The sequence below is a fragment of the Cariama cristata genome, unplaced genomic scaffold (genome assembly GCF_000690535.1).
Source record: "Cariama cristata isolate BGI_N322 unplaced genomic scaffold, ASM69053v1 scaffold39590, whole genome shotgun sequence".
Classification (NCBI taxonomy): domain Eukaryota; kingdom Metazoa; phylum Chordata; class Aves; order Cariamiformes; family Cariamidae; genus Cariama; species Cariama cristata.
The window spans coordinates 368-20,382 of record NW_009597059.1 but is presented as its reverse complement, the minus strand read 5'-3'; the positions used below and the strand labels follow the sequence as shown (position 1 = coordinate 20,382).

The 20,015-nt window shown below is 47.1% G+C and overlaps 1 protein-coding gene across 1 annotated transcript in view; it reads right to left on the bottom strand.

Annotated features, from left to right (window-relative positions):
* Positions 1-191: 191 nt before the first annotated feature.
* COPG1 (coatomer protein complex, subunit gamma 1) overlaps positions 192-20,015 on the bottom strand; it is a 20,119-nt gene continuing 295 nt past the window's right edge. Inside the window, exons 2-24 of the mRNA XM_009708492.1 lie at positions 17,245-17,297; positions 16,355-16,435; positions 16,181-16,252; positions 15,283-15,362; positions 14,304-14,379; positions 14,055-14,147; positions 13,640-13,726; positions 13,331-13,488; positions 12,551-12,684; positions 11,704-11,771; positions 10,759-10,947; positions 10,194-10,289; positions 8,556-8,799; positions 8,172-8,247; positions 7,724-7,827; positions 7,490-7,615; positions 6,991-7,059; positions 6,477-6,619; positions 4,943-5,114; positions 3,838-3,935; positions 2,169-2,307; positions 1,099-1,197; positions 192-479 (exon numbers count right to left, since the gene is read on the bottom strand). Of these exons, the coding sequence (XP_009706794.1) occupies positions 349-479; positions 1,099-1,197; positions 2,169-2,307; positions 3,838-3,935; positions 4,943-5,114; positions 6,477-6,619; positions 6,991-7,059; positions 7,490-7,615; positions 7,724-7,827; positions 8,172-8,247; positions 8,556-8,799; positions 10,194-10,289; positions 10,759-10,947; positions 11,704-11,771; positions 12,551-12,684; positions 13,331-13,488; positions 13,640-13,726; positions 14,055-14,147; positions 14,304-14,379; positions 15,283-15,362; positions 16,181-16,252; positions 16,355-16,435; positions 17,245-17,297 (2,588 nt within the window). The 3' untranslated portion in view covers positions 192-348. The remainder of the gene's footprint in view (positions 480-1,098; positions 1,198-2,168; positions 2,308-3,837; positions 3,936-4,942; positions 5,115-6,476; positions 6,620-6,990; positions 7,060-7,489; positions 7,616-7,723; positions 7,828-8,171; positions 8,248-8,555; positions 8,800-10,193; positions 10,290-10,758; positions 10,948-11,703; positions 11,772-12,550; positions 12,685-13,330; positions 13,489-13,639; positions 13,727-14,054; positions 14,148-14,303; positions 14,380-15,282; positions 15,363-16,180; positions 16,253-16,354; positions 16,436-17,244; positions 17,298-20,015) is intronic.

The following is a 20,015-nucleotide window of genomic DNA, read 5'->3' as shown; positions in this document are numbered from 1 at the left end:
GGAAACGCCTTTCCCTCCCCGTGAGACAGGCCCGGAAAAGCTACAAGATGGTTTTATTTGAACGACATAAAAAGGACAGGGGGCGGCTGTCACGGTCTGGTGTCGCATCTCCTCCAGACGCCACGACAGAAACTGGCCACCCGCTGTGAAACCCTCCAGCGCAGGGACAAAGCGCTTTGTAAAATCAGACCTTAAAAACAGCGTTATTTTGTAGACAGAGCCCCAAATACAGCTGTACTGCAGAGAACATAAAAGCTTGCTGTAGTGAATGTGATCCCTATTCTGCTGCCAGAGGAAGAAGCATTGCCCGCGGGGGCTCGGTGTCAGGACAGTCCTGGAAAAGGCAGTTTATCCAACAGAGGCCATGATCACATCCACGGGGAGCTCCTCTCCGCTGCGGGCAGTGACCTGCATCGTCACAGTGTCGGTCAGGACGAGACGAGACCGCACCAGGAGGTCATGGCCACCCCGGAACACACCTGGAAGGGAGAGTGGGAGGAAGGAGTGAGCGCATTGCAGGCCACTCTCCCCTGCCAGCCTAAAAATGAACACTACTGCTTGGCAAGGGCAGGTTTCCCACAGGTAGTCTGGCAAATCCCCAGCACTGGGCCAGGAGAGACCCCTGAGCAGCACATTTCTCATTCATTACAACATACCTGGGACTCCTGCCACTGTAAAACTCATGAAAGCAAAGCGTAAAATAAACTCTAACTGAGAAGAGATCCAGGCACTCCTTCAGTGATGACCAGTCACTCATCTAAGACCTCCAGTACACACCCACTTTGCTGGGCAAGGGTGCTGTACTTTCCCCCCCAGGCTCACTCCAAACCAGGATGCCACAGATCACGAAGACGGCAAATTCCACCCAGCTGAGCCTGGGGCTGATCCCAACATCCCCCTGCCACAGCACCTTCCCTGATCCCAACACCAGCTGCTCTACACTTGTGGAGACAGAAACCATGCCAGGAACAAGCCTCCAAATCCTACCTGGAACGCAGTGCGCTCCCTCAGAAACTCCTGCCCTGATTTTCAACAGGCAGCTCTGTGCGACCTCCCAAAGAGCTGCTCCTCAAGTAGAGACCTCACCCCGCAGCTTACCTGCCAGGTACAGTGTGTGGGAGTTCTTGTTATCTGGCACTTTATCTGATCGCTCACAGGGCTGCATCCCCAGGAACTTCACAATATTACTAACTGCCTCTGTTAAGAAAAAATAAATAAAACAGGCTCCGTCTCACAGGTATCTTAACAGGGACAGTCAAAGAGCATCTAAAGGTGACTCAAGCCCTCCCTAGGTGTTCAGGTTCGTGTTCCTTGTCCTGAGGGACACATAGATAGCATTGGTCAGTATCGTGTTTTTGGAGGCCACCAGGGAGGCAAATGCAATGCACAAAAAACCCACTGCCACACGGCAGTTCTGTTATCTGATGCAGTAAAGGTGCAACAGAAAGAAGAGGGTGAATGAGTCAGACAACGGAAGTAGGAGAGTGCAGCTGCCTGCACACTTACTGCACAGCCCTGACAGTCTGCTTGCTTCTCTGGGGGCAGATGCAGAAGGAAGGAGACATCTTGCAGGAGACACAGGAGGAATTTGAAAAGGGAGGGTATTTCAAATCCCAAGGGGCTGTGCAAGGAAGCACAGAGATGGCTATAGGACTAGGACACATTTCTAAGCCATTAAAAGGACTGAGTTTTTACAGGCTTCTCAGGAAAAATAAAAGGACTCTTTAAAACATGATGAAAGAGAAGAGGGCTTACACCATGACCCTGCCCATCAACTTCATGTCTTCTGCTCTTTGCATCTTTTCTTACTGGTCTCAAGAAGTAAAGTCGGAGCTCACAGCCGAACTATGGTCTGTCTGCTTGGGAGGGTAGAGTTCGAGAGCAAAGCAAGATGTCCTCTTGCCTCCCACAATCAGCCTGGTCTCCACAGGGCCCAGAATACTCATTTAGTTTTTTGAAACCTGAACTAACTTGTTATCACAGTAACTGTAGTTCTGCATTTAACAGCTGTGGTGAAATAGCTTGTGAAGGGTTTTGCCCCATTAGCCTTTCCGTGAGAGATCTAAAGTGAGCCAGACTGTGCCTCTGGACTGCCTCTGGACTCTTGCCTGCTGGAAGGAACATTAAGAACTCTTTAAGAACTCTGCTGGGCTCAGACACCTCCTTACCTTCAAGGGTTTTAATAGCAGATAAAGTAAAGGTCTCTTCCTTTTCATACTCATCACCCACTTCATCCCAGGCTGCTCCAAAATTTGGCTTCAGAACGCGCTGGATGTGATCAGCCACTGTTACCTCCAGGTCTTCCAACTGGTGGTAGAAAAAGTTCAAGTGAAACATGGTTGTTCTAAACCCTGCTCTCTCTGGAATGAGCTTCTAGACTGAATTCCCTCAGATCAGGTGAATGTAGGGGACAGCCTCCACTTCCACTCATGGATATGTCAGAGCAAACCCTGCCCCTTCTGGTTTGCTTGAGCAAACACTGCTTGGTTGAGCAACTGCTAGGCCTGGGAAAGCCACTGGTCATGCCATTTCCAGGGTTTACAAAGCAGGTTCCCGTTCTGAGCGTGGCCCTTGGCCTGACAGAGATCAAAGCACTGGACAAACGCCCAAAACAGAGGGAAAAACAAAATCGAAGAAATGCCTGCTTGTGTTACACAGATACAGCATTTGCTTCCCTGGCATGCACATAAGCTTGTATTTTGCCTTTCTGGCTCATCGTTTTGTAGGCTGGTACAGTGAGACACTGTTAGATGCCTGCTATCACCTAATGCTGCATGCCGGGCTAGCTTTTTTTTTGAGCCGCGGCGGTGACTACATCTGTACAAGCCAGAACTGGGCTTGTCCCTCCAGAGCATGCATTGAAGGGGTCAGTGCCAGAGCTGGCTGGACACTAGCCTGCATTCATTTCAGCAAGTGCTGCAGGGAAGAATCTCCTCCTGATTCTAGCTGAAACACATGGAAAAGTTTGTTTAAATATCACTCAAATGCCCTGGTGACTGGTGGGAAGCACAGAGAGGGGTTAACCTTGCATATTCCATTGGGAAAAACCCTCCCCGCTGCTTCTGGGAGGACACTGTGTCCTCAGTGACTCAATGCACAGCAGTGCCTCTAATCTGATTCGCAGCAGTGACAGGCAACGCAAAGAAAACAGCCTCTGGGGCTAACAGGGCAAGCTGAGGTTGTGTCACAACATCCCTTCCTCTGGAGGGTAAGCATCACCATCTGCAAGCCAGTCTCAGTTTCTGACCAAGCATAAGTTCAGCTTCTTCCTTTGTGGTAAAACAGCCTGCGTGGAAACAGCAAAGCCTGAAGAGAGGTGCTTCTGCAGCATCAGTGCTTTCATCAGCCTCGGTGCTGGGGAGGGAAAAGCCCCACCCTCCCCAGAGCAAGAACAAGGACGGCAATATCCCTGTATGAGGCAAGCCACTAGGCAATTCACTGTGACACCACGGAGAGCAGATCATGGAGAACAAAAGATGTCCAACGGCCCTCTGTTTCCACAAACCTGACTGTGCAATTGCTGGCGCCCATAGGGCAGAGTCAGCCAAACATGGAGGACACACCACGACCTTCCAAAACATAGGTATCCTGCACAGTCAGGTGTCCACCTGGACAGCAACAGGAGGATACTCCAAACAAGACAAAGCAAGCTCTGCAAACCCACGTCTGCATCCTGGGACAGACACCACAAAGACAGCAAGAACCCCTTCTTCACACAATGCTGCCCACATCAGCATCAGTGGTCACATCATTGCTTGCAGGGATCTGAGTAGAGATCACAAAAACCCTCAAAAGGGACAGCAGTTTCCATCATCAGGTACACGCCCAGCTCCTTACCACATACTCATCCTCGTAACCCTCGTCATCCGTCTCACCCGTGTTTGGATCACAGTCCTTGACAGTGAACTTCATCATGCAGCTGAAGGTACAGGCCACTGGAAGCAGGGGAGGCAAAGGCAAAGCTCACATTACCATCAGATCCGTGCTCCCCTGCTGCAAAATGGGGCTGGGAGGCTTGGGGCAGCTGGGTTCTCCCCATCACTATCAGCAGTGCAGGCTTAGCCAGTGACCTAGAGAGGGCTCTCTGACAGTTTCGTCTCTCAAGGACGAGGTATTTATTTGTAATATTAAGGCTAGCAAACAGTGATAAAGACAGACTCGTGATGCTTGTACAAGACCTTAATCCTCAGATCAAGTGCTATTACTGATGAACCTCAAGTTGTGTTGGGAATACTAACTAAACATGTCCCACCAGCACCTTGTGAAGAGGTAAGATCCTTATATAGGGATCGGTTCATGGGCCTCTGAAAGGAAACCACCTTGCACTGCAACACGGCAGCTGATTAATACCACTAGGCCAGGAGAGGAAGCAATGATTCATCCTTAAGAAGACGGGCACTGCTGGGCGAACAGCAGCAACACACACAGGTGAGCAGTCTCAGAACACCAACCAGGGAGCCTAAAGCAGAGGTAAGGCCTGGTTCGTATTCTGGACAGTGACAAATGAGGGAATGTTCAGTTCAAACAGACATTCCTGAAATTCCAGTGGTTTGTCTGAAATACCCCTTTGCTGCTCAAAGCATCTGGGCGCTCACAGCACTTTACAAGTACCAGCCTCCCCACATACTAACACAAAGAACAGACAGGCTAAAGGACATGCCAGGGTGCACGGGAGATAACTCAGCAGAGAACTCAATGCTCATCTGCTAGCTCTCATAGCCTGGCTCGGCAATGCTATAGCACAATGGAACTAGGAGACGAGAAGGGAGGCCTGACAGCCCCCAAACAGCAAAGAGAAGTCATGCTCAGCATCACTCAGGGCTGCACCCACACACAGGCTATAAATATCTGGCTAGAATGCAAGGTAGAATGTGTGGGGGTGAGCAATACGGTATGCTTAATTTGAAGGATGTCAGGAAAACACAGAGGGCAAACTGTTTACCTGCTGTCGGATCCTCTTCAGATAGTGCCACCAGCGTGTAGCAGGTACTCGGCTGGTTGTACACCAGGGTTTTGGCAGGTACACAGCCAATGACCTCATACCCCTCTGTTGGCTCCATCTGCACCGTGACATTCTCCAGGATCTGATCGTTCAGGGTGTTCGTGCAGTCAAACTAAACAGGGAAGGGGAAAGCAGCAACAGCTTGAAGCTGCTCCTGTAGATCTAACACCAGGCTCACTTTAGGCAGAGTGGAAGCGTGGTGTCAACTTGTGAACCCTTAGCTCTTTGTGTTTCAACAGTACACCTCGCTATCAGCTGGCTAGTCACAGGGCTCATGCATTCCAGTTTAGTCACAGAGCAACTGTGACTAAAAACTACTCATTTAAATGCTTTAGGGGAGAAACTAAAACCCTGCAAGGGACTCCAGCGCTCCAGCAAACTTTTTTTTTTTAAGGAAACAACACTTAAAATGAACCAGCAAACATCTATCCAGTCCCTGCCCTCTGCAACCCAGGCAGGAGCACAAATTCAGCAAGGGCAGAGATGTGTCAGCTTCTACCTGTTTCAGTTCACCAGTTAGTATGGAACTTTTTCCTCAAAATGCACTTTGTCCTTTCTCCCTGGATGGCAATTCCCAGGTTAATTCTTTACTGTATGGAAATGTGAGGACTGTGTTGCCTACATCTTCTCACTTGATGCTGCAGGGACACAGTGCCCCGCAGCAGATTGGAAGATGGTCCTTTGCACAGCTCAAACTAGGGATAGTTTGAGCAAGTTTCAGCAAGCTTGATGGTTTCAGCAAGTCTAAACTTGCTGATTAGACTTCGTTCCAGCTGCATTGACAAATCACTTAACGTCATACAATTGCATCTGGTAGATGGACAACAGAAACAAAATCAACCCCTACGAGGACTGTGTAAGCAGTTCTGAGCTTTTGAGAAAGGAGCTGGCTAAGGACAAAACACTGCTGCTCACAAAAACTACTGCAGGACTTGCTGTGCCTTGTACTCCCCGAGGCCCAGGCAAAGATGCTGGCACATCAATCCTAACAGCTCATGTGTAGAAGCAGGGCGGTACAGCCAAGGCCAAGCCATACAGAAAAAAGCACCTCTACTACATAGGCTAAAACAAAACACAGGGGATTAAGAACTCTCCCCCACCACGTCCCTTTCTTGGGTATCCTTTTCAGCCTCTCAGATATAGTAAGCTTCACTCTTTTACGCCCAAGCCACGTGCTTAGGTACCCTGAGGAAAGAACACAGCTCCCCTTGCCAGCTGCTCAGTGAGAACAGCCCCATCTAGTGCTTGTTTCTTTTGACTGTTCGTGTAAGCATTGTTCAGACACACACATACATGCACACTCCCTAATTAATTTTTTCTGGGGCTCTGCTGCCCTGGATGAGAAACTAAGTACTCCTCATTGCAGTGACGTGCTTTGAACACAGATATCCCTGAGCTGTTTCTTCCCAGGTTTTAACTGGTCAAGAGCTTATTTTCCAATCATCTTTCAGCACCACATGCCATGGCTACTCACCTGAAACACCATGTGGCTGACAAATGTGTGCTTGGTGCAACGAACCACATACTCTGTCTCCAGCTCTGTCAGGGCGACAGGCTCTGGGGAAGACTTGAAGAGTGGGCCCAGTCCCCGAAACTCAGGGATCGCCCCCAGTTGCTCTGAAACAGAGGACATGGAAACCATTGCCTTCCCCAACCCACAGGAAGGTGTTAGCAGTTTCAAAGCCCTTGTTTAAGCTGCCAGGAGCTGCTGCAGCAAGGAACTATCCATCAAACATCCATAAACATTCACTGGGGACTTTTAAAATTAAAGGCAGAGTCATCCTTTGCCCACATCTATTGCAAGTTAGAAAGATCAGGACTGCAGGCACCCCCACCCCCTTGGAGTGAACAGTTGGGGAACAAGCTGGGAACCCTTGTCACTCTCTGAAAGGAGATGGGAAAAAGCCAGAGGGGCTAAGGCAGGCTTAGGAAGAGGTGGCTATATTGTTCTCACACACAGGCATAGGAGAGGCCTTGCATCAGTTTACCTTGGAATATTTCTTGCCGTGTTGCTGCCACCTTCTCTGGCTGTTTGACTACAGCAACAGGGGCATTTTCTGCAAAAGAAAAAGAAAACAAACAAACAAAAACCCCAAAATTTGAAGGTAAAGAGTAAGAAGTAACTAAATCGGAAAACAGATCAATGTCTGGACAGGGATTTGACTAAGGAAAGGAAGGGATCTCATTTCTCATCTTGCTATGGACTAGACACCTGTATTTAGCTTCCAAACATCTTTGGAACTGCAGCAGCTCCAATGAGGATTACCAACTATTACTATTATTAGCAGTTGGACTAAACCGAAACACTAATGTGGGAGCAACCAGATTTGCTGGTCTTAGTCTTTACAGAAGATGTAATCCCACAAAATTCAAATAGAATGGAGCTCAGCATTTCCCAGCAAGCCCCATGCAATCTGTTGTCTGAGGGCTGGAGCTGCAAGGGAATTACTAGCAGATTGGACCAGCATTCAGGGGACTGTTCCTCACCTGCTCTTTGCTCGATGATAGGAGCTGTTGCCAAAGGAACAGATTTCAAGTCAAAGGGTTTCTCAGAGGGCTCCAGGGTGTACTGATGCAAAGCCCTCTCCAGGCCAGGGATGGACACCGTCAAACCTGGGGACAGAAGGGACAGGTCACTGAAACCACAGATAATGCCAGCTTTTTGTCACTTGTTAAACCAGGAAAGAGGTGCAGACTTGTTTTGAGGACTTCCAGCATTACCATTCAGGATGTAGCCAGCATTAAGGGCTTTCTGCTTCTGTTCCAGAACATTCAGGTAGAAGGTGGCTCTGTCTCTCACTTCATTGTCATCATCCATCACACATCTGAGAGGAAAGCAGAAAACTTTCTTCAGTGCAAGGCAGAAGAGTCCATACAAATGAATTCAGGTAATGAAGCCACCTTACAGGGCCAGAAAGAACATGCCATAGGAGACAACCAGCAATCTACTAATAATTGTATTACAAAAGCAATCATTCGCCACACTTGGCTTCTGTCCACCTTGCGGTGCTGAATGCAGTGGTGATCCCATGACAGGATCCCAGGTACCCACTGCACCTTCTCAGATCCACAGCTAGAAGAGACTAGACGTGCATGTGGAGGCTAACAAGCTCTCAAGTGAACAGGGTTTTTCATCCAGGATGTTAAGAAACTCTGAGGTACAACTCACCTTTTCAGTAACACCAAGATACTAGGTAACATCTCCTCATTCTGGGCTCCAAACTTGGCCAGGGCACTTACAGCACCTGTAGCACAAGTCATGAAAACAGAATTAGAAAGCAAAGAAATACCACATCAGAGATGCTAGCACTAGTAAAGAATTACTGTGACTAGAAAGAGGCAGACGTATTACAGCAAACTGCCTGCAGATCTCCTCTGTCTACTTTCAGAGTCACTGCACCTCCCTCCCCATTTCTCAGCTGCAGGCCACCTCTTCCAACAACACTACTGCAGGATCTTTGCTGTGTAAGAAGATCCGCTCAGGACCAGAGCAAATCACAATCCTCAAAATCAGAGGTCATAGGGCAGACAGCTTTCCAGGTCTGTCTCTTACCTGCCCGAACTTCTTCATGCTCCAGGACAACCCTGTTGTAGATGAAACGAATGTATTTGGAGGGGTTGTTGGTTTTGGGCCCTTCCTGCCCCAAGAGGTGGAGGATACGAGTGGCCAGCACAGTGAACTCGCAGTCCTCAATGAATTCGCAGAGGTGAGATAGGCCTGTCTCTTTGCTCTCCGAGTTTTCCTCAATGATGCTGATGATGCAGTCCACAATGGCTCGCTTGTATTCAAAGCCACCCTAAGGAGCAAAAGGGAACTGCTCAGCTGGAAATCTCCAAGTATTTTAGAGACTCTGAACTAGCCAGACAGGAAATATTTTCTTTCCAAAAGGTCACTCACACTCAGTGCTTTTAACCTGTGTTTGAAAGGAGAAGGGCAGTAATGCTGCCCCGACTTTTGACCCTCTTTACACCCAGAGGGCCAGCTAATATTCAAGCTCTCTTGCCAGCTCCCTTCAGAATGGCTGCAGTGAAGAAAAACCCAAGTCCTAAAGAGGGTAAAAGCATCCATCTGCCTGAAGGGTTTACATCTCCTTCAAAATCCTCTGCTGCTAGAATTAGTGCATAAAAACCACCATATGGGAGGGGAAAAAACCACAACCTTCTCCCCTTTAGCACCAGACATCTGAGGATGAATCAAAAGACAAACATATTAAAGATCATATCTACCACAGCAGGACCCAGCAAATAGCCCCATTAGTGTGGGAAGACAGACAATCAATACCTCCCCAGGCACACCCCATAACCTGACATGCCATTAATGCTTGATTATCTTCAGACATTATTTACTAGTGTCCTCAATACACACCAGGGGATTAAACTGCACGCTATCCTCTGCCATTTACATGCACAGTGCCAGGCATTTGGGGGATCTTTCTGGAGCTACTTTGGATTAAAATAAGCTTTAAAACAGAATGGTTTGAACTACAAAACCACATTCAAAATGACGCCATCCACCCACAGAAAATCTGGGAAAGGGGAATGGTCCATTTCTTACAGGAGCAAAACGAGATGCTCTGGTTTGTTCCCAAATGAGAGGCTCTAATTTGCAAAAGTGATGTCAGAGCAAGCAGTGGTGCCAGTTGTGTTGCAGGCATGTTAGCTCATTTAGAAATGGCCTCAGCAAACCTCTGTAAAGCTGTCTTTCTGCAATTTATGTCTGACTGAATGCAGAGAATGGTTATAGGTACTCGTGATCCCTTCACTGCCACAGCACAGAGAACAGAACAAAAGTGGTCCCGTGTCATCAATAAATAGGTTGTTATCAAATCTTTGTGTACAAGACAAAACTTCTTGGAATTTGCTGTCAAAGTATAAAAGAAAGCTGGTTCAAATGTGAAACACACATGGACTGCCAACAGATCTGCTGGTGCCTGCATTTGCTTTGAGAGTTAATAAACCCCCAGAAAAAAAATCAAAGAATGAAAACCACATTAAAAATATGCCTGGCAGTATCTGTATAACTATTGTGCACAGCTGGCCATTTCTGCCAGTTAGACTGCAAGCCTTTTAGAGAGAGACTCTTACTGCACAGCATTATCAGTAAAAGCTTGACTCTCACAGGGGCCACTGTGCATTCCCGCAGTTCATGCACACAAAAAAGGAACACAAAGTAGTTGTCCTGCAAACTTACCTCTTCCCGAAGCATAGTGAAGAGAAAGTTCATGAGGACGGCATGTTTGCGAGGGTACTTCTGACACAGTGCATTGATAGCCTGCACCACTACAACCTGGAGGAAACAGGGGACAAGTGAAAAAGGATTCTGTCACCAGGCAGGAATAAATAGTTGAATTGTGTCAATTTTGTGCTGGTCCCTAGCCTGGAAACTACGGTTTTGTCTTTACTTATCTAACAAACACAGTTCCAAGAGGTACAATCCTAGGAACTAGAGGAGATTGATCTTTATGCACTGGCCAGCCCCTAGCAAAAGCCCACACCCCCTGGAAAGAAGAAAAAGAGATTTAATTCTCAAAGGGCATCTCCCTAGAAGAGAACACGTGACTTTGGAGCTGGGTGCTGTACGACCGAGGCATGGCTGACGCAGACAGCCTCAGATTCTTTCTTTTCCCTGCAAATACTCTGCAGTCCAGCTCCTGAAAGCAGCTCCATGCAGGTTTCAGAGTGCACACACAAACACAGACAAAGACCAAGGGGTTTCTTCAAGAACCTGCATGTCCCTCCTCCTCCCACTTCCTTACTTTGAACTCATCTGAGATTTCTGACATGAAAGAGGAGATCTGCTTCATGAGCCGGTCAATGCTGCTCTCACTGCCGGTTTTCAGCAGCGTGGTGATGGCCAGGGTGGCTATGCTGCGGTTGGAGTCTGTCACAAGGTTCTCCAGGTCTAGATTACAGGCAGTCACAGCAGATGGGTGCTTCATGGCCACCTAAAGCAGAGAAGGAAGACAGGAAATCACTCAATAGATGCAAAAGGCCCAACTGGCAAAACCCACCAAGTCTCCATAAAGTTTCAATCCTTCCTGTAAAAAGAAAGGCTACAGACCTTACATGAGGGTCATCTTGGACAAACGACTAATCTGAGGTTAAAGTAACAAGCTCTTTCTTCCTGCAGAACTGCATCTCTTGCTGGAAGAGAAGCAGTAGTAAACGATCTTTTACTATTTTTAACTTTCTTATTCTCCTCTATATATTAAGAAAAGAAAGTTATGAACTCCCAACAAAAATTCAGCGAGCCTAGTTGTGCAGAACAGCTTTGTGGGTGGAATCACAGCAGTTACCAGACACTGCCGTTCTGTATTTTTCTTTTTTTAGAGTTTACAAGGTCAAAGGAAAAGCTGGAGCAAAGACTGCCACAGAAGAGGCAAGAAGCAGGATCAAGGAGCTGCTTCCGGTTTTACAAGGAGCTCCTTCAGCATGGCAAGCTGAGAAGGGAAAGCAGTAACACATAAGACCAGTGACACTCCTATAGAGACCTGTGAAAATGATTGCTTTTTTTTTTTCCCTTCTATAAAGTGTTCTTTGAGATTTTAATCCACTCAGAAAGCAATGAAACGTAAGGCTGTAGCAGAGGGTACAGGTTATTCACACAAAATCATCACATAATCTGGCCTCCTTTCTCTTCTGAAGTCTGCACCTCCCTGCACATGAGAAACTATTACAGCTCCCAAGAGACCGGCTCCTACCTTGTTGAGGGTACGGACAGCTGCATATCTTAGTGCTGCTTTCGGGGAGCTGCAGAACAGCTGCAAAACTGCAAGGTGGGAAAACCAACAAAGGCAGACATTTAGGCAATCTATTATTGAGAAGCATTTCATACCTAAAGCAAGAGCTTCAGTGAAGAGACAGCTGCAAGCACAAGATAACTAGAAGCATGCTTAAGAAGGAACTGTGAATTTACCAGCTTCCTCCCTCTGTCCCTGTTGTCTCCTTTGCCACACATCCCTGCTGACAATGAGCTCTTACCCACCTCTCTCTTTTTCTACAGTGCTGCTGTCCTTGGCTCTTTTTGGAAGCCAATTTCATCACCTTGTCATCTTTCCTATTAAGTCAATCTGAACTGCTGTTCTCCATTTCTATGCAAACCCTGCTCCTTTCCCAGGCCTGGCCCATGAAGGGCACCCTCGCTATGCAGAAAGGTGGCACACAGCCTCCCTACCTGCCAACAGTCCCAGCTCGGGAGAGCCTTTGGACTGGACTGAGCTGGGAAGACAGGACCCCAACACCTTGGCTTCTTGCACAGTTACACTCATTCTAAAGCAGGGAGATTTATTAGTTAGAATTCAGCCCTGTTTCACAGAAAAAAAAAAGACCCCTCCAGTAACTTCATCTGAACACACCAGGCAAATACCTTTACAGGACCAAAGCTATTCACACACACTACAGGGTCTCAGCAGCAGCATAAAGCAACAAAGGGTACAGCAGCATTACAAGTCTGAAACTACACAAGGTCCTTGTTTTTTGGGGTAATCAGCAGGTGTCAGCCCTGCAGGCCCATAATCGCCTTGCCATTGCCGTGAGCGCCACATTTACCCGAGACAGCCGGAGCCAGCTCTTTGGCAGTGCAGTTGGGCAGGTTAACAATGGCAGATGCAGCTTCGTAGACCACCATCTCATGCTTGTTTCTTAGGCAGCTCTCAATGAAATCGAACAGGGGGCTATCACGGCTAAAGGACAAAAAAAAAAAACCACAAAACAAAAAACAAAACACAGAAGAATGAATTAAAACAAAGGTGCAGCTGAAATGGGCAGGTCCCATAGCCTGTGGATAGGTAAAAACAGCCTTAAATCCACTGTCCCCAGATTTTGCAGTGGTCATTATGCTGTACATTATACTGTACTTCCAGCACGCTTGGGCTGGAAGTCAGGCTGCCTTCTGAGAAGACACCCTCTGCTTCACAGGCTAAAGGGAATCTCCCTCAGCCCTCACACACCAAGAGCTGACTGTACACATCAAAAATCTTATCCACCAGGAAGCCACACTGCATACATGGTAGCCAAATAATTACAGAAGACAGAGAAAATAAAGCAGAATATCTGAATAAAGAATAGCTATACAAAACAGTCCAAAGAAACAAGAAAGTATTCGATGTTCAAGCACACAGACAACACTCACAGAAGCCATCTTGTAACAACCATGAAAGCATCCTGTATTTTCTCTGCTGCCTTTTACCCAACAATATGAGGGTAGAAGCTGCATGCTGCTCTTCAAAGACAGAAATAATTGCCTCCATGAGATGGCAAGAGCCTGCAAGAGGAGATCGAAGCAGGACCTGAGGAAATTCTTCCAGCAGGGCAAAGGAGGCCCCTCACCTGCCAGCCTCTTCCTCCAGCAGCTTGCTGGCTACTCGAATCATCATGCAGTAGGCAAATGGTGACTTGAGGCCATGGCGCGTGAACTTGCTGAGCATCTTGTTGACTGCCAGGCGGTCATTCTTCCGCACATGGTAGAGCAAGCCCAGAGCATGATACTTTGCAGGGAAAGAGATCGTCACAAACCCACAGTGTGTTCTTTCCACTTTTATCCCCTCAGTTGCCCAGAGGTGCCTTGTTGAACTCTAGCAGTTTGCTCCACCCCCAGCTGCTGCTTGCTATTCCCTGTGTTGGTGGTGGGTTTCCTACCTGCACCATGATATTGTCACTGGAAGCTGCCTCCTGAGCCTCGTTCACCCAGCGTTTTACCACATCATAACTGGTCTTCAGCAGGTGCTGGGGGGAGACAAAGCCATAGACAACTCGTGAGAGAAGGACGGAGGAAGCTTTGGGAATCACAGCTCATACTAAGAAGCAACGAGCCTTCCCCATGAACGTACTGGCGGCAGCAACTTATAGAAGAGCAGGGGATCAGCATGCAGAGACCCGGCCATGACAGCTGCGGCCTCAAGAGGTCGATGATCTCACACAAAATCAGCGCCAGTTCACAAAGAGGGGAACAGCAACAACAAAACCCTAAAACTCCCAAGATGTCCAGTCCCACCACAGATGACTGCTTCCCAGCTTGACTGTCCCTCAGGCCTGCCCTGCAGGGCATACATACCAAGGAGGACACCAGAGCAGAGCTGGATACACTTGGCACTTTGTCAACAATTGCCTGCTTCATGTAGCGCTCAATTGCCTGCAACATGGTACTCTGCAGGGAGAGGGAGACAACAGCTGATACGGAAAAGCCATTAGGAGTGTGAAAAGGGAGATGCAAAGGCATGAAAAGCACAGTGGAAGGTGGGATGGGGTGAAGCAGGGAAAGGTGAAGGGCCTACGGCTGCCCCAAGGGAAAAGTAGGACTTACATCAGTAATTTGACAGAGCGCTCTCACAGCAGGACCTCGGTAATTGTCATCCTTCCCAGTCATGTCTTTGGTTAAGCTGGTTAAAAACAGGAAACTCTCAACACTGCACTTGTGAGCCAGCAGCTCTCAGGCGCACACAGAGCAGCAGGCAGCCAGCATCACTGCTGAATGCCAAGCAGGCAACTGCAGGTCTCTGGCAAGTCCCACCAGGGTAGGAAGGCAGGAGGAAGAGATCAGTACTCGGGTTCCAAGCCCATCAGCAGGCCGTATGGGCTCCTGATCACCAGGCGAGGCTGGTGCACACACACATACCCTTGAGGCATTTGCCTTCCTTACTGAACGCACATTCCTGCCCTTCCCCCAGGGTCCTGGTCAGTGCGAGACCATCTATGAGGGGACGGGAGTTCATCACATCACAGCACTTGGGACTGGCTTCTGCCTGCTGCATGGCCTCGGCCCTCAGCAGACCCTATACCCTCAGGCTCCTGCCTCCCCACACCGCACCGGCCTTTCAGTGGGATGATAAGCAATTCAGGAATGACTCAGAGAGGGAATTTTGTTCCCTGGTGAAGTTGCATCCTGTGCTGCTATAGGAGCAGTAAATCCTTGTCTACCTGGCCTTGGGATTTATGCCAGACATCTTCAAAAAGCTTCAAGTCATTCAGACAGGAAAGTAGGAATTAATGAAACAGCCTTTTGCGAAAGGGGGAAAAACAGCAGTGCTGCCATATCATGTATAACCAAAAGAGACAATCCAAACACCCATGGACACAGGATATGGGGACACAGCACAATCCACATACATCACTAGGAGTTCAGTGTCTGTATTTTAATGGCCTCTTTTAAAGGAAAAATTTTCCCTCATCAAGAGCATTCCCTACCCTCACCCTGTTTAGAGACTACAGTTATCTCTAAGAAGTTGGACAGGCACTACTGGAGGACATGTGAATTTAACAGTAAGGAAAGTGAAGTGACTGACCTGCTAGTAACAATGATTACATCTTCTGCAATAGAAGACATCTCTTTGATAGTCAGATAACACATCCTGCGAAGAGTTGGCTGACAAGGAAAGAGGGAAGACAGACATCAGCTGACAGGATCCAAAATAGGAAGAGATCTCATTTTTCCCTGCTTCCATGATTTTACTGTGAAGATCAAGAACCTGATACCTTCAGAGAGCCCCAGTGCCTGAGTGTAAAAGATGTACAAAACCCGTATTGATTAACAAAACATCTCTTCCTCTTCTAAATTCATCAATCTTAGGGTGAAGCCACAGAGATACCAGATTTATCTGGATCTACAGTTTCATCTTTCACTTGTCCTTCACATGAACAAGGAGAAAAATTTGAAATCATTAGCTGAAGGCATCCTGTTGCTTCAAAAGCAACAGGCAATTTATGTTCCTCAGCCTGGGGATTTCTACACTAGTCTCACGATTTTAATGTCTTGTGGTTTGGGGGACAACTAGTGATGGTACTACTGCTGTGGGTAGGTATTAATTCCTGGCCTCCTCCAGGACACACAGTCATTGACTCTCAGGAGGAAGCAGGATCTTTCAATGCTGGGCACAAAGCATAGCATATCCTAGCTGATTATATGCCGAGCAGAGTCTCAAGAGTTAAACAGCAATTCAGAGGGAGGAATCTCTGTCTCAAGAACACAGAATGCTTCAGTTAAGCTGCTACAAGGTCTGGGAAGGGCTAGGAAGCAGATCTCTGTTTCTAAACTTTCATCCTACTCTTCCCACTCAGATCAGGCAGCTCCAGGCAGGATGGAAAAGCTGATTGTATAAAAATGCACATATTGAGGCTGAAAAAGACACTGTTGACAACTTGTCCCACCAGATAAATACAGCAGAAAACAACAAGCAGACTTACATCATTGGACTGAAACAGCTTGGTCATAGCAAAGAAGGATTCGGTAGCTTCCATGACACCAAGGTGCTCCCCCTAGAAGACGTTTGGAAAGAAGGAAGGAAATCCCAGTTATCACAACCAGCTTCGGGCCTGCTGCAGGTGTCTCTGTATAGGTGTAAATCTTCTCTCCCTTACCTGATTTATGAGATACAGGATCTTGGTGAGGATATGAGCACATTTTCTTGGGTTTATGGGAGTCTCATTAAACACTCGTGCCTGGAAACAAAGCACAGACAAGGATGCTGACACCAACACCCCCTCGCAAACACTGTCCTGTCTGGTCTTGGCCACCGATACAAACAACATATTGTGAGCAAGGTAAGGCAAGATTCTTAATGACTTTGGATCAGATTTCCCCTCAATTCCTGTTAAACACAGAACCCTTTTAAACAGCCGGTTCTAACAGTCTGGGATCGCAAATCTAAGCGCAATTAAGGTTTAAAGGCCAAATCCTCATCACACTTTCACCCTAACAAGTCTGGATTGTGTGCTAGCTAAAACACTACTCTTCTGACAGATGCATACAAGCTCTGCGAGGCTAACAGGAGCCAACACCGTTGACAATATTGCAAGCAAACAGATAACGCTAAAACAACAGGGTCTGGGGATCGAGAAGTTTACCAGCTGTTGAATAGAAAGGCACTTGTTCAGAGCAAATTCATAGACTATTCAATAACTACCCCCACCCTGCTCATTATCTTTGTCATCTACAAGACATTCGGGGTGTTCAAGGCCAATTTCCCAACCTTCCTATTTTAGGGTGAGCTTTCCCAGATAATTTTATTCATTTTATTACTATTTATAGTTCACAGTCTTTAACTTGTTACAGAGACCATTTCAACCTTCTCCCTTCCTCCCTCCAACAATAAAATAAGAACTAATGGGAGTGTTGCCCATTTCTTTCAGACCTAGCAGGACGGTAACAAACCCCCACTTCCTTGCTGAAGTTCTCCATTGACCTACTCAAGAGAGGGAGAGACTCTATCCAGAAAGGTGTACACAAAGGAGATCGTCTGAGGATTTACCTCCTGCAAGACTGCACTCTTCTCCAGGTGCTGGAATGGGTTGGAACCCCCACCTGCAAAAAAAAGAGAGTAAAAGTCTTTCCAGGGATAGTGCTATGGGAAAGCAACTTTCTAACCATACCCATACTTTAAAAAAAAATGAGCATTTTGGGGTAACTTTTTTCATGAACACCAAGCAGCCAGAGCTCCCTCTTTTAAGTACTATTAATTGGATGTCTTCACAGCAGTTAGGGAAGGCAGAGCAGACAGGACATTCTTCGATTTGTCATCCCCTCCAGAAGTAACTAGCTATGAGCTGAGATAGACTGATTAGCTGTATAGTAACTGTGCTTCACTGTTATCCCCAAAGACCTATTTCCAGCCCCTGGGCTGGGAGCTTGCTGACAGTTAGAGCATCAATAAGACAGTCCTAGAAACAAAAGCTCAGACAAAAAGAGGTATCGCTTGCCAGACTGGTGAGTCAGGAGTGCTTTATCCTTCCCTTATAAACCAATCAGGAATCCAGCAGTAAAGTATGTTTGGCTCTATCACTAATTAAGAGAACAAGACAGCAGACTAGAGAGTCTAGACACAGAGTAACTTTCATTGTTCCACTTAACAGAATAAATTATATTAAATAATTAAAAACCTCACCAATTAAGGATGAAATAATCAGAGGGAAAAGCACTATCATTCTGCGTGGTCTCTATTAGCTCGCCTCCTAAGCATTTGTGAGCTGCAGCTTTTCAAAAGCTGCCAGTTATTGATAAGCAGCTTTTAATTAGTACCTATGTTCAGCCTGGCCCTGGGACAAAATGCAGCCATTTCCAGCGCTGTTCCAATGTTTAACAAGCCTGATCTGCTAGAAAGCACAGCTCCTGGGCTCAGCTCCGATCTGACCTGGGCTTGAAGCATCCTATGCTGCTGCCAGGAGCCTTCGCAAGAGTAAGGTTTACACTTAAAGGCGAACACGTGTGCACTCTGGCTCCTTGTGAGTTCATAAACTGCCCTCCTCTGGCCCAGGAGAAGTTTGCAAATGCAGTAGGTGGATGAACAAAGCACAGACACCTATGTGGAGCTGAGAAGAAAACAAAGGGAAAGAACAAAACCAACGTCTCTAGTACAAGTACGAACCAGTTCTAGTATGACCATGTGAGTGTGTTCCAAAAAACCTGCCCAGCAGCACAGTATTTCCCATGGCCCAGAGTGTCTACAATCCCTAAATCAGCCATGAACAACAGAGCATCACCTCTTCATCATTCATAGCACTAAGGACCTTGAAATATATTGCACATGAGGTCTCAGTCCTCACAGTACCCTATGTCAAAGTATTCTTCCATCAGAGAAGGAGAAAGACGGAGAGAAGGCAGACGTTGTGTGCTCAGAAAGCTCCTAGTACTGGATGACTAACAACAATTTGTACTGATTTGCAGAGAAACAGCCACTGACCAAGCAAGTATCTCGGAACAATTATATGCCCAAAATAACATCTCAAAGTGCATTTCTGAGAGCCAGTGGAAGCAGCTCATCCAAGGTTACCTAAACCATGCACGAAATGCAAAGACAGAGAAGCCAATTAAGCAGACACACTCATCTCAACAAAAAGCCTGTCCTGTTAGCATTTACATGGAAAGAATGGGGACATAAGGCCTTTAAATTCAGGGATGATGTGCTCCACCTAATACTGAGAATGACGAGCACTCAGGCTATACATTTTGGACATGTACACAGTCCACAGGAGAAAGGCAGGCACAGCAAATGCTAGTAATCTTCATTTGAGGCAGAAGCAATAGGATGAGAAGTAAATGCAATAGCGAAGAAAAAACGTTGGGAACCACGCAAGCAAAAGCGGCAGAAAGAAGAGCTCTGTGAGCTCTCAGTATGAACAAAAACAAGAGTCAGCACCATAATACAAGTAAGTGCACCTCCTGCCAGCCTTCGCCATAGGTAATGCTGATACCTTAAAGCGTGTGGCAGGTGCAAATGAAGAACAGCTCCAAAAACGAAAGCCAACCCTCCAACAGTTGCCTCACTAAATTCTGCGCTTATCAAGATAACACTGGAGGCTTTGGACAAGGGAAAGAAGGGCAAAGCATTTAATGTAAATTAAAATAAAAAACAAGCACAGTTACACAAAACAATCACTAAGATTTACGCTGAATCAATTCGCTTCGGGATACACTGATTTGTTATGCAGAATAATGGAAAGCTTCATAGCAAGATGAAAAGATACAAGGCACAACCACGAAAGTAAACACTGTCATATCTAGCCTTGATTCCACCTGAATCACACACTACCTAAAATAGCAACCTCTTCCTTACTACTCAGGCCTAAAGTTTTGAAAGGTCAAGCAATCAGTTTGTGTTTCTTTGGTGCTCTCAGCCTTTCCGATCCACTGAAAGTGGCAGTAATCCTGTTAGAAGAGCAGACTATATGTGTCAGAAAAAGTGCCAGAAACTACACATTGGATTCTACCCTGCTTTAGCACCTGGTTTGAGAGTTGGGCAACTGTGAACAGGGCTCATATGCTCAACCTTTAGTCTCAGGCTCCGCACCTGGTCATGGGGCTGGTAACCTCGGTGTGCTGTGCCGGCGCAACTAGTTTAGCCTCTGGTTGCAGCAGTGAGAGGACGGCAGCAGGCTGCTCTAGTGCTTCCACAGTGCTTCTCACTGTGCTCTTGTGCACACTGCAGAGCTGGCACCGAGCCTCCCCTCACAGCTCCCCTCGTTACCCACAGGAGGGGTCTCCCCTCACAGCACCCCCTCCCTCCCCACAGGGGGGGTCTCCCCC